The sequence below is a fragment of the Podarcis pityusensis genome (genome assembly GCF_964106645.2).
Source record: "Podarcis pityusensis genome assembly, chromosome: 8".
Taxonomy (NCBI): domain Eukaryota; kingdom Metazoa; phylum Chordata; class Lepidosauria; order Squamata; family Lacertidae; genus Podarcis; species Podarcis pityusensis.
In genome coordinates, this window is record NC_138033.1 from 74,042,320 (window position 1) to 74,067,895 (window position 25,576).

Here is a 25,576-nt window from a genome sequence, read left to right on the forward strand (position 1 = left end):
AACACATCTAAATACCATATTTCTCAAGACTAGGGCAGAGTCAAGACAATGAGATTCTGATGGCCAACTCAAACATGGTGGGACAAATCATCCATTTTTGAGAGCAGATATTCATTGCAAGTTTAAGCCATCCAACTTTCACTTAGCCTTTCATCCCAATCATCATTTAATTGGATTGTATCAAACATACTACCCAGTGCATGCCAAGTGGCTGGAAGTTTTGTTGATGTATGAAATGTACTATAATTTTATTGCTGAACAGCGTGACCTGGAGATAGAAGGGCAGTTACTAATGTTTTAAACTTTGAGAAAGTCAGTGTGGAAATGGGACATTTGTGGGCTTCCAGAAGATGGCCACTAGCCGTGCTCACTGGGAGCTGGAGCCCCTACAACATACGGAGGACAAATGGGAGCTACCTATGCCCCCTTTGTGGAAGACGGGGGATAAAAACCAAGGATAATGAAGATTACTTCAAGTATAATCTTCTCCACTTCCTCACACACTTCACAGATGGGGGTCAAAGCAAGTATGACCCATAACAGCCCTGGGACCAGCTCAGCCTACAGGTTGTTGGTCAGTAAGTGGCAAATGGGCTGTTTGTTGAAGAATGAAGTGAGCTGTAGGCCACATTCACACCATGCACTATGGCACTTTGAACAGTCATGGCTTCCCCCAAAGGATTCTGGGAGCTGTGATTTGTTTGGGCGTCTCCTCATAACCCTCAGGATCATGAACAATGACAGCTCCCAGAATTTTGGGGGTTGGGAAGCCATGACTATTTAAAGTGGTATCAATGTATGCGTGGTCCTAAACCATGTAAGAGGACAGCCACAATTTCGTGATTGCCAATAGCCACCATTTTCTCTTCTGATACTGCCAGTGTGGTGTAGTGGTTAAGAGCGGTAGACTCGTAATCTGGTGAACTGGGTTCACATCTCCGCTCCTCCACATGCAGCTGCTGGGTGACCTTGGGCCAGTCACACTTCTCTGAAGTCTCTCAGCCTCACTCACCTCACAGAGTGTTTGTTGTGGGGGTGGAAGGGAAAGGAGAATGTTAGCCGCTTTGAGACTCCTTAGGGTAGTGATAAAGTGGGATATCAAACTCTTCTTCTGCCAAGACTTCTCTCTCAAATGCAGACACAGCCATCTCTCTCTGAAGGCTGCTCTCCCCACTATCTCACACCTTAAAATTATCTGGTCCCCAGACACTTTTCCATTAAGAACTCCACACCACACAGACGTTTCTCTGTTTTTATTTACCTCACATGAGAACTACTATTTTCTGTTTTGCAGGTACCTCAGGCTGCACTGCAAGTTACACAGCTTCCACACACTAAGAGGGGTGGGGTGGGGGGCTTTAGGGATGGGGTGGGGAGGGAAGCAGAGGAGAAAGAAACACTTATTACCCTCAGTCATGAATAGGGCTACCCCAAAAAAATACGGCAGCAGCTTTACAATTTTCATGCCAGCATCACCGGGACTCTTAAATCTTTCTCCTTAGTTTCATTATGATGAATGAAACATTCTGTAGGGAAGAGTGGGGTGGGGTGTTGGGAGTTGTCTGTTCACAAAAAGCAGCCAAGCGCTTTAAGAAGCAACAGATCAGAGCTGGGGAGGCGAGAGAAGGAAGATGAAACGCACTAGATGAGTTGTAGCCTAGGATGAGAGGACCTGCAAAAAGTTTGTCTTTCCCCCCTACACATCAGCTGCCCTTAGTTTGTCTTTATTTTGTTTCTAAATTTAGGTGACTAGTGCTTTCAACCGCAACTGGGGGGGTGGGGTGGGTCGGGGAAAGAGGGAAGCCTCGTCGGAGCCAAAAGCGGGTTTAGTTGACGCGAGGGTTCCTGAAGTTTCTGCCGGCAAAGCGGGACTTGTTCCCCAGCTCCTCTTCAATCCTGAGGGGAAATGGCGGTGGGGGGAGTAAAAAAAAAAAAAAGACAAGCATGAGGAGCAATAATTTCCAGGAGAAAGGATGTGTCCATAATCTGCTTTTTTAAAAGAAAAGATCTGTACTGATCAAGTCAAAAGTCTTGTGGCACTTAGGCGACATTCACACCCTATATTTCAAGAACTATGATATCACTTTAAAGCCAGGGGTGCCAACTTGAATAAAATATTGGGGGGGGGGGAGGAGGCAAGCCCCATCCTGCATCATCGATCACAAGGTGTGGCGCACGAACATCAAATGAATGACAATATTCATCAACTTTGGGAGACCCCGACCCCTCAAATATTTTGGCGCCTAGGAGTTGCTCCAGTGCACTTTGCACTGTGATGTCTTCCCCCAAAGAATTCTGGGAACTTCAGTTTGCGGAGTTCAGAGGGCTGAGAGGAATTGGGGAAACCCCTGTCCCCCTGACAGAGCTACAATTGCCTGTGAAGAGGGATTGTGTGTTAAACCACTCTGGAAATTTGTAAATGTGAAGGGACATGGGGATCTCCTGACAACTCTCAGCACCCTAAACAAACTGCAACTTTAACAAGCATGTTGGTAAGATATTCCAGGTGGTGTTTTAATTTATTTCCTTTCATAACATTTATATACTGCTTAACTGGAAACCACCACTCCAACCCTCTAAGTTTACAAAAGGAATAAAACAATTCCGTTGTCAATCATTGTTTCAACCAATGTCGATATTCCTGCATTTTTTTGTATTTTCTGTTCTGTAAATCATTTCTGGACATGAAATTCCATTTCATGTGCACTGTATTAACACATACTCTCCTGTGCAGCGCATGCCATAAAACAGGGCCAACAGATATGATCTACTTCCCTCAACACACTTCAATATACTGTACATCTAAAGTACAGTGGTGCCTCGCAAGACGAAATTAATCCGTTCCGCGAGAGTCTTCGTCTAGCGGTTTTTTCGTCTTGCGAAGCAACCCTATTAGCGGCTTAACGGATTAGCTGCTAAAAGGCTATTAAAGGCTATTAAAGGCTTAGCAGATTAGATAAAGGGGGGGGAAAGCGAAAAAAAAATCTCTAGACTCGCAAGACATTTTCGTCTTGCGAAGCAAGCCCATAGGGAAATTCGTCCTGCGAAGCAACTCAAAAACGGAAAACCCTTTCGTCTAGCGGGTTTTCCGTCTTGCGAGGCATTCGTCTTGCGGGGCACCACTGTAAAGGTAAAGGGACCCCTGACCATTAGGTCCACTTGTGACCGACTCTGGCTTTACTGGCTGAGGGAGCCAGCGTACAGCTTCCGAGTCATGTGGCCAGCATGACTAAGCCGCTTCTGGCAAACCAGAGCAGCGCACGGAAACGGTGTTGATCTTCCCGCTGGAGCGGTACCTATTTATCTGCTTGCACTTTGAGGTGCTTTCGAACTGTTAGGTTGGCAGGAGCTGGGACCGAGCAACGGGAGCTCACCCAGTCGCAGGGATTCGAACCGCCGACCTTCTGATTGGCAAGTCCTAGGCTCTGTGGTTTAACCCACAGCACCACCCGGGTCCCTTACTGTACATTTAAACAAGCCCAAATTCCTCAACTTAATCCTTACCTCAGAAGCTGGTTATATTTGGCTAGACGTTCAGACCGACAGGGAGCACCAGTCTTGATCTGTGGAGAGAGAAATTAAGCAAGAAACAATAAACACAAAACAGAATTATCCCTCCCCGCTTCCAATCCTATCCTCCTGCCTACCTAATGAACATACAAGGTAGCAAATGATGGCAGGGATTGTGGGAAAATGTAACAAGAGTGAGAATTTGGGAGAGGCTGTTTGGAGGCAGCAATAGCTCAGTTGGTAAAGCCTGAAATCCATAATCTCAGGTTGTGGGTTCAAGCCCCACAATGGGTAGAAGATTCCTGCATTGCTGGGGGTTGGACTAAATGACCCCTCCTGTTCCCTTCCAACACTACAATTCCACAATTTTATAAATGGTGTGCTTTCTGTGGGTTGGGATTTTACATTAAGCTGCCTAGAGTTAACTTATCTCAATACTGTTATTATGGTGGATACTGCTGGTGTAATTTTTTAAAGTACGTAAAATTTGACACAACATTGTTGAATTTATTCCGTGTATATATTTATGGGTTTTAGATATCCAAACCCTACCCAAAGTAGACACACTGAAATTAATGGATCTACGGTAAGTCAGTCATGCCCTTTAATGTCAGTGGGTTTTCTCTGAGTATGGCCAACAAGGGCTACAACGTTCAGCATTTTTAGCTTCGAGATCTTAGAGATATTCAGCAGTCTAGAAATGGAAATGTTGATACTAATACAGTCATACCTCGGGTTACAGACGCTTCAGGTTGCGTTTTTCCGGGTTACAGACCCGCTGAAACCCGGAAGTACCGGAACGGGTTACTTCTGGGTTTCGGCGGTTGCGCATGTGCAGAAGCGCTGAATCGCAACCTGTGCGTGAACAGACGCGCTGCTGCGGGTTGTGAATGTGCATCCCACACAGATCACGTTCGCAACCCGAGCGTCCACTGTACTTAAAAGCAGACTTCTAAGCCTATGTAAGCCAGCCTTCTCTGCATGCCTAGACGTGTGGCCTCCCCAACTGTTGCTGCACTCCAATAATCCATGAACTTTGGCCAATGCCAGTTGGGAGTGCATGCCACCATGTTCCAGAAGGGACACAAGTTCTCCCTTCCCACCTTGCCCTGCAACTGGAAAGCAAAAGCAGCCACCTCAGCAAGGAAACACTCACCTGTCCAGTGCACAGCCCAACCACCAGGTCAGCAATGAAGGTGTCTTCAGTCTCCCCAGAACGATGGCTCACCATCACGCCCCAGCCATTGGACTGGGCAAGCTTGCAGCTGCAACAGGAAGACAAGAGATGCTAGAAATTGATTCATTTTATAAGCAGGCTATTGAGACTACATACAAGAGCCAACTGAGTCGCTCCCCTTGCTTGGCACCAGCCATTTCAAGACTGCCTTATTTATGTGCATCTGCACTTCTGTCTTTAACAAGGTGACTGTGCGAGTTCAGATAAGACATGGAGCAGACAGGTAATAGCTTTATACCACTCCAGACTATTAGTCCATCATGTTAAGTATTGTCTACTTAGCAGCAGTTGCCCTTGACCCCCAACTGTTTGCAGAGCTGCACATAGTCCCTTTCAGCTAGATCTACTGTCTTGTGTATGCACAGGTGTTCCAATATCTTCTTTCAGAATGACTTAAGTTGTTTTCCTGGAGGTTCCATTGTGCGTAACAGAACCAGCAAACTAAACACCTTGTGTTTTCAGTGTTCCTCAGTGCTTAGCTTTGGAGCATACAGATCAACTCCTCATCGGTGATCTTCCCATGCGCCTTCTCCAGAGTGACCCTAGCAGAGAGCCAATCCTTAGTGGACGATTCACCTTCCTTTGACTCCGATTGGCTCTAATCAGCACAAAGCATGAGAAGACTCCACATTCCCGTGGTTAAAAAGCTCCCTGTTTTTAATGCTGATGGGGAGGGCTTTGGGACAAACCACTACACCTGCTGAGCAAGCCTGTAAAGCAGGGGTAGGCAACCTAAGGCCCGTGGGCCGGATGGAGCCCAATCGCCTTCTCAATCCGGCCTGCGGACGGTCCAGGAATCAGCGAGTTTTTACATGAGTAGAATGTGTCCTTTTATTTAAAATGCATCTCTGGGTTATTTGTGGGGCATAGGAATTTGTTCATATATTTTTTTTCCAAAATATAGTCCGGCCCACCACATGGTCTGAGGGACGGTGGATCTGTCACGGGACTGCCAAAGAACGCCTTTGAATCTGGGGGAGGATAAAAGTCAGAGCGGGAACAATCAGAAGGAGACAGAGAAGAAGTGACGGAAGGGGAAGAGGGAGAGAGCCAGGAGGCGGGAAGGCTCTCCGATGCTGAAGCAGAGCCCCAGCACCACACAGGGCGTTCAGGAACAAACAGAGAGCCTATACCTGTGCCTTTGGCACAGGAAAGGAGAGGGTTAAAGTGCAGGGATCAGAGATGTCCAATGAAGCTCCCCAGCCTTTTCTGTTGGAGGAGAAGCAGAAGACCACTCCCCGAATCTGAACTGGACAATTCGGATGCATGATTGCACTGTGCTGCTTGTACATATGTAAAATAAAGAACTGTAAATATCTTTCTGAGTGAGCAGAGGGTGCTTATTGCGAAGAGCATACACAAACCATCACAGGACCAGCCCACAGCTGAAAAAGGTTGCTGCCCCCTGCTGCAAAGTATCTGCCCACTCCTGCTCTCCACTTATTCCGCTTCCTGCTCAACTGCCATTTCCTCCCCTGAGAAAAGCAAGGGAAAGACTTACGCCTGGAGCGACTCTGTGACAGAGCCGATCTGGTTGACTTTCAGCAGCAGGCAGTTGCAGGACTTCTCTTCCACGGCTTTGGCAATGCGCTTTGGGTTGGTAACCGTCAGGTCGTCACCAACAACCTGGATGCCTGCGCTGGCGGTGAACTTCTTCCAAGCAGCCCAGTCATCTTGGTCAAATGGGTCTTCAATGGAAACCACTGGCCATTGGGGTGGGGGCAAGAGAAGGACAATGTTACTCAGGCGGGTGGTTTACCAGTTACATACCCAGCAAATGTGTGGCCTTTCTCATGTGCTTGGTGTCGCACAGTCCTCCCTGTCACCGCTCAAGGTGACAATGGTTCTCCACCTTCTTGTGCCTCCCACTCTGCCCACCAACAGCGTGTGGCCTTCAGAAGGAATATGGCCCTTGCACTCACATGGGTAATTCTTGACAAAACCCTTATAGAGGTCAGCCAGCTGGTCAGGAGTGATGTATCTGCTGGGATCATCAGGGGACTTGAAGTCCAGGTCGTATTTCCCATCGCGATAGAATTCAGAAGCCGCCACGTCCATCCCAATGACAATCTTGTCAGTGTAGCCAGCCTTGCTGATGGCAGTCTTGAGCAGTTCCAGAGCTGAGGAGGAGAACAGCAACAGAATTGGGGGGTTTTGAACAGAAAGGTTCATCATCCAAGGTTTGCATTCAGTTCATTTTATGATCCAAGTGCTGCCTTTTTATCTCGTGCATTGCTTTGAGTAAAGGGTACTAAAAACAAGACATAAAGTTACTTGTTCTGCACATACAGAAAAGAAGACTTTTGAAATCGTAAGCATTTGCTCTAAAATGGGAAAGCTCTCATGAGTCGATATCTCCTTTCTCCACAAGCGTCATCAAAGAAGGTCCCCAATTGCCAGAACACGACACCCAGTTTAGCACATCCAAAACAGGGCCTCATGAAAGAACCTTTGGGATTAGAGCAGGGGTTACATTGGCCCTACAGAGCATTTTGCTAGGGGCAAAGAAATCCCAAACTATGGGACTCATTCCAACAGGAGACAGTGATGGCCACCAACTTTTGATGGCTTGCAGGCTTCCAAAAGACATCTGGTTGGCCACTTTGAGAATAGGATATTGGACTCGATGGACCAGTGGCCTGATTCAGCAGGCTCTTATGTTCTTAGGTCTCGGTAAGGCAGGGGAAAGAGATGGGGGGAATCCTTCCAAAGCCCACTCAAGGTGGTTCCAGTTACACATCTCCCTGCTCTCCCCAGCAACAGCAAATCTATTTCAGACAGGGAAGACCCAGCTACTGAGGCCCTCAGCTGCCAACTTGGCTGGGAGAGAGGCAGGAAGTGCTACTTGTAGCCCCCAAAGAGGCCCACAGCAGCCAACAGAACCTGTCTTCCTGTACAGTAAATAGCTTGGAGTGACACAGCATGGCCGGGTGGTATTACAAATAAAACGTGTAAGCAGCCATCAGCGAGTTTTCCGCATTGCTCGAAAGCAATTCTCGCCTACCTCCTGGGGGGATTCACGCTGCCTCAGCAGCTGTGTGACACCGGAGAGACAGAGAGGGAAGGGTCACAGAGTTCCGTTCCTCCTGGCTGCAGGGAGGTTCACTCAGTGCCAGCTGCCCCACCAAGTATCAGGCCAAGAAAGGCCCACCTAATGCAGCACCCTGCTCTCAGAGTGGCCAACCAGATGCCCTGCATTGCAGGGGGCTGGACTAGATGATCCATGGGTTCCCTTCTAACTCTACAGTTCTAGGATTCTATGCTCCAAATGGAATACCATAAGGAGGGCCTGAGTGTGACAGCAACTCTCCCCACTTCCATTGGCCCCACTCGGTTCTAGTTATTATGAGGGAGGGGAAAAAATATTTATCTAATTTCTTTGGGCTATGTGTAATTTTATACAACTCTCTCATGCCACCTATTTTGCTTGCCTTTTCTCTAAACAGAAAAGCTCCAATGCTGGAACCTTTCCTTGTCCAGAAAGGTTTTATGCATCCGATCCTTCGCAAAGCAGCTATGCCCAAAAGCAGAAATCCAGATGGATTTAACGCTAAAGTGCTTAACAGTAGAGTGATCACTGCACATTGTGCACTATGAGGGAGAAAAGCTTTCCTCTATCCACTTTCTGAACACTGCATAATTTTACAAACCACTACAGTGGTACCCCGTGTTACGTACTTAATCTGTTCCGGAGGTCCGTTTGTAAACCGAAACTGCTCGTAACATGAGGCACGTGTTCACTAATGGAGCCTCCTGCTGCTCCCGGCGCACGACTTCCGCTCGCATCCCGGGGCAAAGGTCGCAACCGGGGGCATCTACTTCCGGGTTAGCGGACCTCATAACCCGAAGCATGCGTTCATATGTAAAACAAGGTACCACTGTATCATAAGTCTCCCCTTACTTGTCTTTTCTCCAGATTAAAAAGCCCCCAATGTTGTGGAACATTTCCTCGTAGGGAAAGACACACCTGTACCCTGCACACTCTCCTTTTCTCTAACCAGTTTTGTGTGGGGCACCTTTGGCCCCTCCAGATGTTTCTGAACTATAATTCTGAACTGGCCAATGGCCAGGGATGAGGAGGGTTGCAGTTCAGCAATATCTGGAGGGACAAAGCTACCCCACATCTGCTCCAAACCAAAAATGCCTCCCCCTCAACCTCCCACCCTAAATGGGATACTGTCTTTCTTACTGCACTGACACCTGCAACCTTGCCTTTTCTGTGAACTAGAAAGCCCCAGATGTTGTAACCATCCTTGCAGGGAAGGACATAGCTGTTGGTTGTCTGCATGGACTCTACACACCAACTCAATAAGGTAGCGAAGAGCCGATCAGTCCATTACCTTCTTTGTTTTCCAAGATGTTGGGTGCAAAGCCACCCTCATCACCCACGTTGGTAGCATCTTTCCCATACTTCTCCTTAATGACGTTCTTCAGGTTGTGGTACACCTCGGCGCCAATGCGCATGGCTTCCTTGAAGCTTTCGGCCCCAACAGGGAGGATCATGAACTCCTGCATGGCCAGCTTGTTACCAGCGTGGGAACCGCCATTGATCACATTGAAGGCCTGGAAGGTGGGCAAGACGAAAGGGGGAAAGAAAACCCAAGAGGTTAATGCTCCAGCAATGCAATCTCTCCCAAAGAAAGCCCCATTTACATTGTTCGCTTATTATTATCATCATCATTATTTTTTATTTCTATCCTGCTTTTTCTCCTTGGATTCAAGGCAGCTTCCAACTTTTAAAAACATCATTATAAATTACAAAGTAAAAAAACACAAACGAGTTAAAAAACCAATAATTAAAATACATCAAACACGCATTTAGAACCAGCAATTAAAACATAGTTTGCTTTGACAGCTGCCCAGTGATCAACATCATCTGCACCTTAGTTTTCAAGGGCCTGTCTGAACAGGAAGGTGCCAGATGGGCGGGGTATAAATAATAAATTATTATACGATTATTATTATATTATCTCTCTTAGGAGTGAATTCACACAATACAGGAGCCATCACAGAAATGGCTCCCTCTTGGGTTGCCACCAACTGTGCTTTTGATGTTTACAGTATCATACTACTCATGGCTTTCCCCTATAATTATAATAATAAATTGTTATTTGTACCCCGCCCTCCCCGGCCAGAGCTGGGCTCAGACCGGCTAACATCATAAATACAATATGCATGAAAACAATCAATTGATTAACTTAAAGAATCCAGGGAACTGTGGCTTGCTCAAGGTGCTGAGAGTCGTTTTCCTCCCAGAGTTACAATCCTCAGAGTGGTTCTACCACCAACCCCTATTCCCAAGGAACTCTTGGGAATTGTAGCTCGGCAAGAGGAGTAGGGTTTCCCTGAACAATTCTCAGTACCCTTAGGAAACCAGTTCCCTGGATTATTTCAGGGGAAAGCCATCTGGTTGGCCACCGTGAGAAACAGGATGTTGGATTAGATGGGCTGATCCAGCAGTCAGGTTCTTAACAAGAGGAGAGCCACTGAACTCTGAAAATCCAACATGTTTGCTGTTTTTCCACCCTTAATTCACAAAAGCCACTGCCCCTCCATATGGCTAGGTGGGAGGAAGAGAGCTGTTTTGTCTGCACCAGATCTTGCCTCCTTTGCAGAATGGCAACAAAGGAAAACTTACAGGGACTGGCAGAATGACGTCCTGGTTCCCAGCCAGATCAGCAATGTGGCGGTACAAGGGGACCCCCTTCTCAGCAGCACCAGCCTTGCAGACAGCCAGGGAGACGCCCAGAATTGCATTTGCACCAAACTTGGCTAAGATAGTAAGAAAAAGAGGTTACTTGAGAGACTGCATGGTTCCTTACATGTCCAGCAAGTCTCTGCCGTCTGCAGAAGAGATTCTCCTGTAAGTTCCAAGATCTCAGAAGCCCACTCCACAATGACTTGGAGCAGGGCCTTCAGTGTGGCTACCCCATTCTGTGGAACAGCATTTCTTTCAAGATACGCCCAGCACCCATGATAGGCACCCCACACTCTGCACTTTCTAGAAACAACTGGAAACGCTTTTGTTCCAAGACGCTTTCCAAGCTGCTATGTCTACTTGGCATAGTCTTTTATGTTAATCTGCTTTCTGGACTGTTTTTATTGCACTGTATTTTATACATTGCCTTGAACCGCATATGTTGAGGGTGATTTAATAAATGCTATATTATTTTTAAAAAATTAATAAAAATAAAATGTTTAACAACAAAACTGCGAGAGAAAATGTATCATTTGTTTACAATATTTAAAATCAAGTCAATTTGAAACACTGGTTTTATTTGAGGTATGAAATTGTGTTTGTTTTCATCCAGGTTTTAGGAAATTTTATTGAATGCTGTTCCTTTTTTTTTTTTTTTTTTGGTCATTTTACTGTAAACCTCTTGCAGATTTTCAATCATAGGAAAGTGCAAATAAACAAACACCTGGCTCAGTCCACTATGTTTTCCTTTCCTTACATTTAGTAGGAGATGGATGATTATAGTAAAACAATGCAAGAGGAATATTTCCAAACCTAGACTCCTTTCTAGCAAAAGCACTTTCTCTCCAATAAAATGTGCATAGGAATCATAGGAAACAGTCTTGTGATGCATCAGACCATTAAGTGCATCCATCTCAGCCTTGCCTACCCTGATGGGGGGCAGCTCTCCAGGGTTCCCAGAAAGGGAACATTCCTAGCCCTACCTGGAGATGTTGGCAATTGAATCTGAGGTTCTGCATGCAAAGCAGCTGCTCCACCACTGAGCTATGGTTGTTCTCAACTCGGGTGTGGTTAGCTGCAGCATTTATGAAGGAATTGTGACTTCTTTTATTGTGCTACAAATCTTTCAGGCAGCAGAGAGGCTGAGAATCACCTGAGGAGCACCTCTCAAACTCACTAGCACAACAGTTTACTTGCTCTTGGACCCAACCCAGAGCATTCATGGCTGCAAAATCACAAACGTACACTTGTCCAACCATTCCACTTACATTTGTTCTCTGACCCGTCCATATCCAGCATCAGCTTGTCGATCTTCTCCTGCTCTACAACACTGATGTTCTGCAGGGAAGAGGAGAAGAGGTAAGGCAACCAAAACAACCCACTGGGAAGGAAACCTCATCCTGACTTAGTCATAACTAATCTCCCTGCGGACACTTGCCATTGGTTAGGGATAGATGATCCAAACAACACACCAAGGAGAGGCAACCCCTTCACTTTATTTTAGCACACTTCACCTCAATTAAGAATTGAAAATTGCCAGCTAAATAGAAAAACAGCCTAGGCAGCTCATGTGGTTTTTTTAAAAAACAACAACAAACAGCTTGATCGGTAATGTCTGCAGATCAAGCTGCTCTCAAAGGCAAAGGACCCAATTAACAAACAGGGCGGCAACACTGAATTAAATCAAGTAAAACCCCTTTTGACTAAATAGACCCACACAGGCCATCGGGGAAGACTGGGGTGGGGCAGAGACGTTAAGCTCCCTTACGGACCACCAAGCTGAACACCCCCCAAATTAGCTTGCAAGGAGGGAGAGCTACAAAATAAATCTGGTGCACTGGGAAACATTCTTAAGGCAGGACTCGGGAACTGCAAGCAGTTTTCCATCCGTAACATTATTTCATGCCGTTTTAGAATTCCCACAGCACTTCTCAAACATGCTTTCGTGTTCATGCATCCAAAAGAGGGCCATTCGCTGACGACGGTAAGGAGCTTAGTATTATGCTGGCTTTCTCACCCATAAAAAGAACGTTAAAGAGACTAGGAACGGCTACACTTGCGCTAGAGGGGTTAGTGAAATAAGGAAGGCTCCTACCTTGTTAACCAGTGCAGGGGCAATTGTTTTATTGACGTGCTCAACAGCTTTTGAGACACCTGGAAGGAACAAGCAAATCAATCACTAATCCAATCCACCAAAGGCAAAAGCAGGCATTAGTAGAGGATCACTTGCCATTACAGCCCCAACCACCTAGCCCTCAAGACAAGATATATATTAAAGGGGTGCAGCACACTAGTCCTTTTTTTAAAAACAGACAAAATTATGTCACTGAGGGAATAGCCATCGTCTAGGAATGCCTGCCGGAAGGTTAGTCCCATAGACCATGCACAGAGGAGGAGCCTGCCTGGAGTCAGGCCAGGTTGCAAGCACACATCCTTTACCTGAGTACACAGTGCCGGCGCCAGGAATTCGTTAACATATTTAACTGCTCGGGAGACGCCTGGTGGGAACCGAGTGGACGAGGAGGGAAGAGAGAGACGGGAGAAAGGAGAAAGAAGGGAGAGAGAAAGATGAACGCCCACAAGAGACCACAAAAGCAGCAGCAGCAGCATGCAAGGGGGGGGCAGGGATTCACAGCAAAAATGACCAGAGGACCCATAATCAGGAGTGGGGAGCAGGAAAGAGGAAGAGGCTTTAGGTCCATGCAAACCTGACAAAACCAGGAAGGCTTCGTTTAACAGTAGCTCATGTCAGGCATCACCATCCACCTGTGGTCTGCGCCAACTATAGATTAAGCAGCTCAAACAGTAGCCAAAAGAGCAGCAGCCAAAGCATGGCTTACAGATACTTCCCTGCTTTCTTTTCTTGTCCTTCCAGCTGAAGCTCTGGCTCCATGATGCAAACAGCCTCTGGAGACCGAGCAATGGCTGCAACCACAGGGTCTATGTGCCGGTTCAGACATTGAAATCAATGGACCCCTAAGCTACTCATGGCTACTAATTTTCAATGGTTCTACTCTGAATAAAAGTTCGTTGAATGCAACCCAGTAGTTTTAAATCAGTACTAGATTTATATATAATTACACCCACAGAATTATTATTTTTTAAATGTAACTTGCTTTTAATGTTTGCTTTTATTGGTGTATTTTTAAATAAATGTCTTGGATTATCTTTTGTGAACCACTTGGAAGTGTTTAAGAAAGTGGAATATAACTTTAGTTAGCAATCCCTCCTTAAGCCTTACGGGCTGTTGTATCAGATGTTAGTCCTGGTCAAAGCTGACATATTACGGGCACGAACTTAGGTTCATTTATTTAAATGGATCCACTCTGAGGAAAATGTAGCTGGATACAAACCCATTGCTTTTAAGTACATTTGCCAGCATTCATTCCAGAGGCACCAGGCTGACCGCTCTGTGGAAACCTAGGGAGACTCTCTGCACGAGCCAGCAGGTGACATGTTAACTCCCTTTTTAACTTTCTTCCATTTCTCTATTTGTGTCCATTTTAGATTACAAATTCATTTGGGGACAGGGACCGGCTTAATTGAAGGCTGTGTTGCACATCAGCCTTCCCCAACCCAGTGCCCTCCAGATATTGTTGGATTTAAGCCACTCCCCTCCTGCACCTGCTACCTTTTCCCACCAAGGACAGGTGAGTGAATGTGTGGGGGCTCCTCCCTCAAACCCAAGAATGATGGGAACAGCAGTCCAAATAACCTGGAGAGTTTAGGCACAGCTGTATGGATTATAAACCAAGCCATTTCAGTCAGAACGTTGACACCTCTTTGCCACATCACCAAAACTATTTTTGCATGCAGGGAGGAAGGCAGCAAAGCTTGAATGCACCAACTTTGCAAGGCCATGGGAAAGGGTCCCTTATGCAATGCCCTTTGCAGAATCTTGGCCGTAGCTGGGAGACACAAACCGGGGGGCGGGGGGCAAAAAGAGCAGTAGAAGGAGCATCTGTGGAACAGCACCCAGAAGCACCAAGCTGGGAGAGCAAAAGAGAAAAAACAACTAGTGCATTCACCACACCAGGAAAGCTTTACCTTTCCCCAGGAAACGAGTCTTGTCATTGTCGCGCAGTTCCAGGGCTTCATAAATCCCAGTCGAAGCTCCACTTGGAACAGCAGCTCTGAAGAGACCTGAAGAAGAAGGAAAAAACAGTATTGGTCCTGGCAAGCTCTGGGATGAAAGAGAAACATTTGCACAGAACCATCTCACAGTGGAGACTGGCAAGGAACATAGAGATGAAAGAGGAAGTGGGGGAAAGCGTCGCTCTGCCAACTTCCTCTTCCAGCTCCACTGTGACCACCTAAAACTGCGATGGGGCAGGACGGCCGCTGGGGTTGGCTGCAGCCTAGTGTGGCCTGAGCTCCTGCCTGATAGCTCAGCAGCAGATTAAAGGCAGGAAGACCTCAAATCACGTAGGTGGAGGCTTTGTAGCTCAGCATTCCTTTCAACCTTTGCAGGCAGGTGGTGGTGTCCCCCTGCCCATGGTGGGAGGGGCACGAAGCAAAGTGGGCGGGGCAAAGGATGCCAGTTTTACCTTTGTACTGTAGGCTGGCTTCCACACACCCCTTCTCTATTCTCTTCAGGCAAGCAAGAGGCATCCAAGCTCAAGGACCTATTTCAGCCACGCAAAAACACTCGGGGAGCGTGAGAAGCAAGGCATGGCTTGGAGACAGTCTCAAGGGTCAGGCAGAGAGGACTGAAGGGCTGCATTTGGGCCTCTGGGGCTGAGATCCCCTGCCCCTGACATAGCAGTGCCTCAAAGGTTGGTTGCCACTTTAATGAACACTCAGATAAAGCTTTTTACAGACGGACAGTGTTCGTTCATTCAGAGCAGGCCAGATTAGTGCACACCTCAAGTCCCTGGGAGAGGGTGGGATTCAAAGGGCCGCTGTGTGTCTCCAGACCTGGCACCCGGCCACCTATTCTGTGCCTTCCTCTAACACAGGCTGTGCCCACCCAATTATGCGTCCTCCTTCTGTGTCCCTTTATTTACCTTCCCCTTTATTTAGACACAAGACACACACAATGCTTTGTGGCTAGGTCTGGTGTCCCAACAGGAAGCAGCAACTATTTCTCTGTCGCCCTCCAGATGCCTCCTTCCTGTGTAGCCTAATGATAGCTCCTGTTTTGGAAGGATCTCATTTGGAATCCCTGACAGGGCTCGCTTGCAATTCTGCTATAATTGGGGTTGCCCTTTTTTAAAAAGAGAAAAGAAAGAAAAACTCCGCTCCGCCGCTTCTTGCGCTGAGAGGCCTCTGTCGGTTCACATCTCCCTCCCTTTCTCTCTGCTGGCCACTGTGCCTTTTGTTATTGCTGCTCCAAGGACACTTCTTTTGTGCAAAGCACAAACTGAGCACAGACAATAGCATTTGCAGGCTAGGCTGGGAGGGCGGCCTCCCTCTGGTCAAAATCAAGAGAGGGTCGCCCTAATGAGCCTCCGTTGGGCGGGGAGAGTTGGCATCTCAAGGCTGGAGAGCTCTGGCTTGTAAAAGAGGAAAATGGGCACTTGTCCAGCCAACATGGGGGCTTTATCCCCAAGCAAGCACTAAGAAATGACATCTGCACTATAAATTTAAAGCAGTCATGGCATCTCCCATAGAATCCTGGAAAGTGGCGTTTGGTAAGGGTGCTGAGAGTTGTTAGGAGACCCCTATTCCCCTCATGAGGGACATAGGTGGCTCTGTGGGTTAAACCACAGAGCCTAGGACTTGCTGATCAGAAGGTCGGCAGTTCGAATCCCCACGACGGGGTGAGCTCCCGTCGTTTGGTCCCAGCTCCTGCCAACCTAGCAGTTTGAAAGCACGTCAAAGTGCAACTAGATAAATAGGCACCGCTCCGGCGGGAAGGTAAACGCCGTTTCCATTACCTTTTATTCCCCTCATAGAGCTACAACTCTCAGTGTGTTTTTAAAATCTGTCCTTTGCAGGGAACTCTGGGAACTGTAGCTCTGTTGTGGCTGGTAGCCTTATCCTCTATGAATTTATTTAATCCTCTTTTAAAGCCATCTAAGGAGAGTAGATTTGGGGTCACCAACCATACAACATAAATAGAAAACTGCACACACATTTTACTTTTCCAAGGGATCTGGGAAAAGGTCAGATGCAGAAAAATTAATCTGAGCTTTGAAAAGCACATAGGAGATGAACTGAGGAAGTTGGAAAGAGGCACTCTTCCAAATTAGTTCCATGCGCTTTTCAAGGGAGAAAAAAAGAAACCACCTTCACATCCTCCTGGACCAGAGGGGCAGTGAATGGGAAGGGAGGGCTCAAAGGCTTTGTGGGCGCCAGGGAAAGACCTCAAGAACACCATGGCACCCACAGCTGTCCTGGATTCACTATGCTAGCTAACACTTGGAGAATAAAACATTCCCCTAAATTTTAAGGCCCGATGGGTGGAGGCAAAAATTCTGGGAAAGCCCCAATTCACACTGCCATCTCACTGCAAAATGGCAAAACAAAAGGCCATCTGCAAGGAGAAAAGTAGCAACTGTGCAAAGGGCTAGGTCTGAACATTTCACCCTTGCTATGCTCATTTTCTGCTTGCAGGGAGGTGTGGGAAATGGGAAACCTCAGCTGCAGGCCAAAATGGTACAGCCCTCTACCACTTTGTTCCGCCACATGCCTAGATTCAGCCAATCAGAAAAGAGAATGCAAGTTATACCGGCCCCCACTGCACTCAGCCAACCCTCCAACCTGGCTCAGAACATTTATCCTTGAGCCGTTTCGAGGGACCATTCTCCCCCCACTTCACATACACTCAACTGCCCTGCCTTCTCGGTTATCTTCAGTGTATCGGGTTGCCACAGAGGCCACCAAAATGCAAGGCCAGAAGCAACTGGCTGCAGTCCACCAAGGACGGCTACAGTAAGATGTCATCCTACACTCATAGCAGCTGGAAGTTTTATTTTTATCTTCAAGCTTTAAAATGCTGTTTGCTGGGTGGCGGAGATTTTGACACATTCGACTGTCCCGCCCCTCACCCTCCCTCCATACACACCAAGTTTTCCTGTATGGGCTTCAAACTACACCACAAAACCTTGCTGTGTAACAGATGGTGGGGGAGAGAACGAAGGGGGAAAATGATCAATGGCTTGACTCAGAAATAAGGCAGCTCCTTATGTTCTCCAGAATCAAACATGAAATGGAGGCGGAGACTTTACCCCCATCCCTCTTCTATGTCCCCTGAATGAACCATGGAGGTCAACCACAAATAATGTGTTTAGAGGAAAACAAGAGGCTCATTTTTCCAGTTTGGTGGCTTCAATAATAATAATAATAAAATTTTATTTATAGCCCGCCCTCCGCAGCCGAAGCTGGGCTCAGAGCGGCTAACAACAGTAAAAGTAACACAGTTTACATAAAATCACAATCAATTAATTGAAATACATTCTAAAATCAATTCATTCTAAAATCAATTCAGAATCAAATTAATGGCAACCATTGGGCTAGAGTTCTATGAGGATTACCAAAGGAGGGGGTCAGACTGTGACTTGGCCAAAGGCCTGGTGGAACAGCTCTGTCTTGCAGGCCCTGCGGAAAGATGTCAAGTCCTGCAGGGCCCTAGTCTCTTGTGACAGAGCGTTCCACCAGATCGGGGCCACAGCTGAAAAAGCCCTGGCTCTGGTTGAAGCCAGCCTAACCTCCCTGTGGCCCGGGACCTCCAAGATGTTTTTGTTTGAAGACTGTAAGGTCCTCCGTGGGACATACCAATCCAACATTTGTCAAGAACAGAAAGTGTATTCTTAAATAATCATACATAAAGGTACATAGGAATCTGCTTTACAGAGTAATGCCCATCGAGCTCAGTACTGTCTACACCAGGGTTTCTGCAAACTTGGGTCTCCAGTTGTTTTTGGACTACAGCTCCGATCATCCCTAGCTAGCAAGACCAGTGGTCAGGAATGATGGGAATTGTAGTCCAAAAACAGCTGGAGATCCAAGTTTGGGAAAACCTGGTTCTACACTGACCAGCAGTGGCTCTGAAGTTGTATCCCAGGCCTACCTGGAGATGCAAAGGATTGAACCTGGGACCTTCTGCATGCAAAGCAGGTGTTCTTCCACTGAGCTATCACTCTTCCCTGTAGAGAACCCACTTAGATCAGACCTAAAGTGCCATCTAACCAAGGACCCACTGCTAAGAGGTCTCAAGGGGGATAGCAGCCATTCAGAGTTAGCTTACCTTTGCTGGTGTGCAGGTCTACCTCAACAGTGGGGTTCCCACGGGAGTCAAAGATTTCGCGAGCATGGATCTTGAGAATGGACATTTTGTTTGTCTGAGGAGGAGGAAGAGGGAGAAAACAGTATTTTTAAACTTAAAAAAAAAAAACCAAATACACAGCACAATGGCCACCAGTGTCCTTGGTGGTCCAAGATTCCCAAGCAACATAGGAAGCTGTCTTATAATAAATAATAATAATAATAATTATTATTATTATTATTATTTATACCCCGCCCATCTGGCTGGGCTTCCCCAGCCACTCTTACACATAGTTAGACCATTGTTCCAACAAGGGCCACACCCCGCACTATTTAAAGCACTATGAGGCCGGCTTAAACAGTTACTAAACATTCTTTAAACAACAAATTTTGGGAGCTGTAGTTTGTTCATGGGTGTTGAGTTGTTAGGAGGTGCCAGAGCTACAGTTTCCGAAATGGTTTGAGACTCAGTCCCTCTCACCCAGGGAACTCTGGGAATTGTAGCGCTGTGAGGGGAATAACTCTCAGCACCCTTAAACTCCCAGAATTCCTCAGGGGAAGCAGTATCATAGTGCTTAAATGTATGGTGTGAATATGACCTAACACATGTCTATACAAACATTATGTACTATCTCTTAACAGGTAAATAAAAGAATTGATAGGTTTTTTTTTTTTAAAAAAAGAGTATGACCTAACACAAAACTTTCTGCACATGAAAAACTGCGGCCTGCCCCCAAACCAGTGTGGTGTCGCCGTTAAGAATGCTGGACTAACATTCAATTGGGCTATATGGTTGCCTGCCTACTGCCAGTGTTATTATTCATTAGAAGGTCAATTCCTTTCAGAGAAGAATGAGAACATGGGAAGACTTGAATTTTGTGGAAACTGGGGGTTTGTTTGTTTTTAATGGAGCATGCAAGTCTGGAATCAGTTGCAGAAGCTGTTCGGGGCAATACAGCCGCTGCATCATCTACGCTCCCTCTAAGACTAATGCTCTTTGCAAGAGAATTAGGTTGAGGACCATCACTGCAGCCTGTGGCAGTGAGTTCCAGAGTTTAACTATGCACTGTTGTGAAGAAGTACTTTCTTCCATCTGCCCAGAGTCTCCCAACATTCAGCTTCATTGGACGACAACACTGGGCTCCAGTAATATGAGCGAGGAGAAAACCATCTCTGTGTTAGATTTCTTCAGGCTGTGTGAGCTTTTAAACGCCTCTATCATTTCCTCTCCCACACTCACTCACCTTTTATCTAAACTGAAAAAATCCCAAGCACTATAATAATCCTTTCATCGTATGGGAGTTGCACCAATCCCTTGATCGGACAGCCTTGATATATTTGATCTTTTGCAAACCAGCTATTCCCCGAGGCAAAAAGCCAGATGGATCCTTGCAAAGTCGGTGTTTAATGCTAAGCTGATACTCTCCACTTTCTCTTTTGAAAAGTATCTGGATTTTTTTTTGCAGGAAGCCTCTTATATGCAAAAGCTACTGCCTAATAACTTGCCTCGTTGTTGTTTTTTAAAAAGAAGAAGCAGAAGCAGCTAATGCAAAAGGTTGTTTAGTCTTCTGCCCAGCAGAGGATACTCACTGCATGCCGGCCCAGCTGCCTAACCAGGCTACGAAGATGAGGCGGCATTAATATTGCTCAGAAGTCCTTGAACAAGCGACCTCCCTCTAAGCCCCGCCCCTTCCTGCACAGCCTGGCGTAGATCATTGCAGCACTGCAGCTATTCAGAACTGCATCCAGCTAGTTCTCTGTTTAACCCTCTGTCTGCAGTCTTCCCATTCTGCCTCTCTGGACCCAGGCTGGTGGGTATTTACAGACTGGAACGGAGAAAGTAGATGCACCCATTATCTACCAAGAAGTCTGGACCGTTTAAAAAAATCTTTTTTAAAAAGATTAAAAAGTCACAACAGTTGCAGCACTAACTCTGCAAATATCCCACAATCGCTAGGTTGCGCTGTTAGGCATGGAATGCAGTGTCCTCCAGAGGACCTCAGCTTTCAAAGGGGATGGGGGATCAAGCGGCTAGTCCTCAAGAGCATAAGGACAGGTGGCGAAGCTTCTGCACTTTAGACAGGCGTGCAGAAGCTACTACTGCTGGAATTCCCTCATCTGTACACCTATTAAAGGGGCAGGAGCCCTAGATTTCCCTTTTCCCCACCTCGCTACTCTTACTGACTACAAAAACTCTGGAAACTGTGAAGAATGAAGGGGGAAGAGCCATAGCTCAGTGGTAGCGCATTTGCTTTGCATGTCAAAGAGAACCCTTATCTGAAATCCTAGAGAGCTGCTGCCAGCCCGTGTAGACAAAATTCAGCTAGGTGGACCAGTGGGTTGACTCAGTATAACGCTGCTCCCTGCGTTTCTAACAGGTAGGAGGCAAGCAGGATTTGGGAAGCATCACAGCTCAAGTAACAGAACATGCAGAAGGGTCCTGGGTTCAATTTCCCAGTATCTCCAAGGGAGGCTGGAAGTGTCTGAAAACCTGGAAAGCCACTGAGCCAGTGGTCTGATTCAGTATAAGGCAGCTTCCTATAGTGTCCTTGCCACACCCAAAGGAAATACTTTCGAGACGAACATGCATCCACCTGCACAATTAATATAAGTCACACAAATCAGAGCTCCCCACCCCACCGCTGGCCCAAAGCACACACAATTCTGCCCTTAGCAAGAGGACAAATTAACCAAACTGAGAGTAAGTGGAAATTATTAAGCTCCAATTGATTCCAGCTAACACAGCCAATAACAGCCAGGTATGATCTACTCCAACATCACCTTGAGGGCAGCAGGTTCCCCATTCCTAACTGAGGCCCCTGATAAGTTTCATGGCACATGGTTCAAGCCACATAAAACTGACTCTTCCATTTGCGTCTGAATCTGCGGGTTTGGAAGTCAGCGAGCATCATTTCCTGCCTGCCTCGAGATGTCTAATTCTGCCCTGTGACTCAGCATTTCATGTAACTGAATTAAAAAAAAAAAAAAAGAGGAGGAGACCGAGCTCAGGAATGAGGATGGCTCAATGTCTGTCCTTCTCCACCCTATCCAGCCACATGTCCCTAGATTCCTCAAGGAAACCAGATTTGACCTCCACACGGTGTGCCCTTTGGAACAAACTATTGACCTTTTTTGCCAAAGCTGCCGATTAGAATCCAGAGAGGAAGGAAAACTAAGCTTGGGTTTAATTCATTTTTTTAAAAAAACCAGATGTTTCAAGGACTTCTTTCCACCTCTTCCTCTCCTCTAATCCCCTATTTTTCATCTGGCTCGCTTCCATGCTTCTCCCACTACCTGGAACAGCCTTATTAATCCATTAAAGATGGCACCCTGAACTGAGGCCTTTCTTCATGTTCCCACTCCACAAGAGGTCTGGAGGGTGGCAACACAAGAACGGGCCTAGTCTGTGGAATGCTCTCCCTAGGGAGGCTCACCTGGCACCTTAGTTACACATTTAAGCGCCTGGCTGACAAAAACGTTTCTGTTCAGCCAGAGTTTTGGCTGATTAACATTCTACGGCCTTTTAAATGTGTTTGTGGGAGAGTGGTTATTGGTTTGTTTAAGTTTTATTATATATTTTGTGTTCCCATTTTGTATTTTTTTGTAGTGAACCGCCCTGTGATCTTCCAATGACGGGTGGCATGCATTATTATTATTATTATTATTATTATTATTATTATCCTCTGTGAGCTAAGAGCTCTTGGAAGCTCCTTTGCAAAGCCTGCATAGGAGCCCTGGGCAGGGTTTTGTTACTCTTTCATGCTGTTTTAGTCACCACTTAGAAGAGCTAAGCAGCAAGGAACAGCATTCCCCAAACTCTCCTTTATTCACATTAGTTTTCAAAATGCAAGAGATGCACCTTTCTGGGTGATATTTAAGAATGGGCAACAAGTCATGCTCGGGTACAGGAATATTTAAAAAACGAAGGTGCCCTAGGCAGCTGATGTAAGAATCTAACATTCAATATTTGGGAAAGGAGAGATGAAGGACTGCTGCTTTTGCAAGAGAGGGTCAAAGCAGAGATGGAACTGTGCAACATCCACTATTAATCATTACTCAAACAGTACAGGTTTCGTCATTAGATAACAGAAGAGTCTTGCAGCAATCCTAGGCTGCAAGGCTAACCATATCCACTCAGAGGTAAGTGCAGTTAGGATTGCAGCCTAAGTTCAAGTCCACACAATACATTTAAAGCATACAATTTCCCCCAAAGAATCGTGGGAATTGTAGTTTGTTAAAGGGAACTGTAGCTCTGCTGGCTGACCTACAGCTCCCAGGATTCTTTTGAGGGAAGCAATGCACTCCAAATGCAGTTCTGTTAAGTTCTGCTCAGAGTAGACCCATTTAAATGAAAGGAGCCATATAGTCATGGCCACCAACTTCAGCGGGTCTACTCTGAGTAGGACTAGCACCAGATACAATCAATGGGGCCTTAGAAGAAAATGCAATTGACCTCAGGCATGGCTTCCAGACACCACAAAGCTGTTGCACTTGCAGCAAAACCAAGACATCTCTTCCTCTGGAAATGGTTAAATAAGCTTCTTAGAAACTCAAAGGGCTGCTCCCAGGAGGAAGACTGCATCAAAAACCTATCCCTGCACCAAGGGAAAGTCCATCTGCTGCAATCGATCCATGACGCAGATCCTCCTACTCATTGTAGTTAAGGAGGAAGAGGAGGGGCAGTTAAGTTGGCTGTGAATCATGAGGCTTAAAAAAAAAAGGTCTTCCTTCCTTCCTTCGGTTTTTAGCACATGGCTGCAACATTCTGTGTAACCCAGCAACTGCCACCCTCATAAATCAATGCTCAGCTTTGCATGGCGGAATGTGGCATGCAAGGCATGATAGCCTAGAGACATGAAGCCTGCTGCCACACATGTCTCCTAACCCAGCTGCCTCCTCCCAGTCTTGGAATTCTACAGGATGGTATTTTAGTTACGTTCACATTTTTATGTAACCAGGGAACTTCACAGACAGGGTTACAGAATTTGAGGGCCTCTGTTATGTGGCTGGTCCCTAGGAAGGCATCAAAGTTCTAAGAGCAGGAGAAGGAGGCAGTGTTTGGTAGTGTGTTAGGTAAGACACTCCTTTTTCCTTCCTGCTCAAGAAAGGTTAAAAAAACCACACCAGTGGGCTTCCGAGTGCTCCTTGCAGTGTTTCACATAGGCCTGATTGAGTGAAAGCAAGGCCAGCAAGGTGGATAGGGAGGAGAGAGATAAGGAGCTGATCACAGCATGGTGCACACTGTAGAATCATGCACTGGCCATACTTCTCTCACCCCCAGACCACGCAAAGCACTACAGGTAACAAGTTTCCATCCTGGTTTGTCATTAAACTAGCCCCATCTTCAAGTCACTATTACTTTTGGAGGGTGGCAGCTAGTTTTATGGGCCTCTAGAATACTTAGAGAGGGCTTTCCTAGCTTCCTTTCCTTGGGAGGGTCAATCACGCCAGGATTAACCCTTTGTGGGAGGAAGTAGGAAGGTGAGGAAAAAGGATACCCAAGATCATCCCTTGCACAGCTACTCTGCCACTTATGCGTCTAGAGGTTGCATGCACACCATACATTTATAGCACCCCCCACAATAAATCCCAGCAACCTTAAACTACAGTTCCAATGTTTTTTGTTTTTTTTTTAGGGAGGGGGGTGTACTTGAAATGTATGGCCTCTCTTCCACACCCCATTTTCTCCAAGAGACTGACACCGTTTACCTCTAACCACACACTTTACAGACAGTTACAGAATCCAGGCCCTTATGGGGCTAGTCCGCAGGAAGGAAGGCACCCACCTCACCCTGGACCTATACGAGCCAGCAACTTTTATCTGATCTTGAAACTGCTTTGATTTCAAGAGAGAGAGATGGGGAGCTGGTTTTAGAGGCATATAATGGGACTTAACCGGAGGACCTTGGTAACCTTCCGAGTGACATGATATTAGCTTCGGACAATGATTTTTTTTTGGGGGGGGGGATGCCCGAGCTCGGTCCTTTGTTCGCCCTGCTAAAGGAAGTCCTGACTTCACAGAACCAGTTGGAACGCCACCCCCCCCCCGTATATTTGCAATGGAGACTCCCTCCCCTTTCCTTTTCTGCAAAGCCTTCCCCGTTGCAACATTTTTGCAAGCGTATCCTTCTTCCCTAAAGCAACAAGCTTTCTCCGTGCTAAGGAAGGAGAGATTTTAGGTTCCCTCCACCACCATCACTTACCTGTGACTAAGCTGGAGCGCTAACAGCACCTGCAAAATAATAATAACAATACTAGCAGTATATAATAATTTTCCTTACAAAAAAATAACGACAACAGACGGCTAATTGGAACCAGCACCGCTCTCAGCTCGCGCTCCCGGGCAACTGGGGAAGATCCGCCCGGCTCGCGCTGAACTATAGTCCCGTCCATGCAGATTAGGGGCACCCTTCCCGGCTTCTCATTGGCTGGCCTGGCCCCTTTGCCTCTTCCTGATTTGTCGGGAGGGGCCTCTCGCCAGCTCAGCCTCCTGGCGCGTGCGCTACGTGCCCGAGCGGGCCCTTTTGCTGAGGCTGCTCGCCTCCATAGATGGCTCTTTTCTTTTTTTTTAAGTGATGGAAAATCCCCATTTTGCTAAGCGCAGAAAACGGAGGTGTTCTGAAGCAGAACATCCTCGTGGTTCTCTCCCCGCCCTCCATGCAACAGTTGCAAAGCGGCACAATTCGCCGGTAGCCCTAATAAAAGCTAGGATTTATTATTTTCTCTCTGTCTCCAAAATTTTATGCTACATAAAGCAAATTTTGTATATACACATCGAAATTTAAAACCGGATAAATCATTTTTAACATTCAAAATGTAATATACTGAAATCAAACTTTTAAAGACAAAAATGTTAGCTTTTTTTTAATTACATAAACCACATTTTTTGATATCTGCATCAGGTAGAAAGCAAGGAATTCTTT

The 25,576-nt window shown here is 46.5% G+C and overlaps 1 protein-coding gene and 1 long non-coding RNA gene across 4 annotated transcripts; one reads left to right on the top strand and one right to left on the bottom strand.

The window, feature by feature from the left end:
* The first annotated feature begins 12 nt into the window (after positions 1 to 12).
* On the top strand, positions 13 to 1,575 carry LOC308484034. The gene is made up of 2 exons (XR_013989874.1): positions 13 to 882; positions 1,120 to 1,575. It is a non-coding gene; the product is annotated as an uncharacterized lncRNA (long non-coding RNA).
* ENO1 (enolase 1) lies at positions 1,239 to 25,081 on the bottom strand. 3 transcript variants are annotated; one of them, XM_081018535.1, is made up of 12 exons: positions 24,935 to 25,081; positions 18,637 to 18,730; positions 14,493 to 14,588; positions 12,541 to 12,599; positions 11,714 to 11,783; positions 10,386 to 10,519; positions 9,088 to 9,310; positions 6,670 to 6,867; positions 6,249 to 6,450; positions 4,667 to 4,775; positions 3,505 to 3,563; positions 1,239 to 1,896 (listed from the first exon to the last, which is right to left on the bottom strand). In XM_081018535.1, the coding sequence occupies exons 2-12, from the start codon at positions 18,719 to 18,721 to the stop codon at positions 1,827 to 1,829; spliced, it is 1,305 nt and encodes a 434-aa protein (XP_080874661.1). In that variant the 5' UTR covers positions 18,722 to 18,730; positions 24,935 to 25,081; the 3' UTR covers positions 1,239 to 1,826. The 3 variants fall into 3 exon arrangements, with proteins under 3 accessions (XP_080874661.1, XP_080874660.1, XP_080874659.1); XM_081018534.1 differs by having other exon boundaries at positions 24,857 to 25,015; XM_081018533.1 differs by lacking the exons at positions 12,541 to 12,599; positions 24,935 to 25,081 and adding an exon at positions 12,885 to 12,943.
* Positions 25,082 to 25,576: the final 495 nt, after the last annotated feature.

Bases quoted from the DNA above. Each gene is read 5' to 3' on its own strand.
- ENO1 (XM_081018535.1), bottom strand. From the start codon at position 18,721: ATGTCCATTCTCAAGATCCATGCTCGCGAAATCTTTGACTCCCGTGGG. The intron at 12,600-14,492 runs GTAAAGCTTTCC...TGTTCCTTCCAG, and splicing joins GACTCGTTTCCTGGGGAAAG to GTGTCTCAAAAGCTGTTGAG. The intron at 1,897-3,504 runs GTAAGGATTAAG...ATTTCCCCTCAG, and splicing joins AAATATAACCAGCTTCTGAG to GATTGAAGAGGAGCTGGGGA.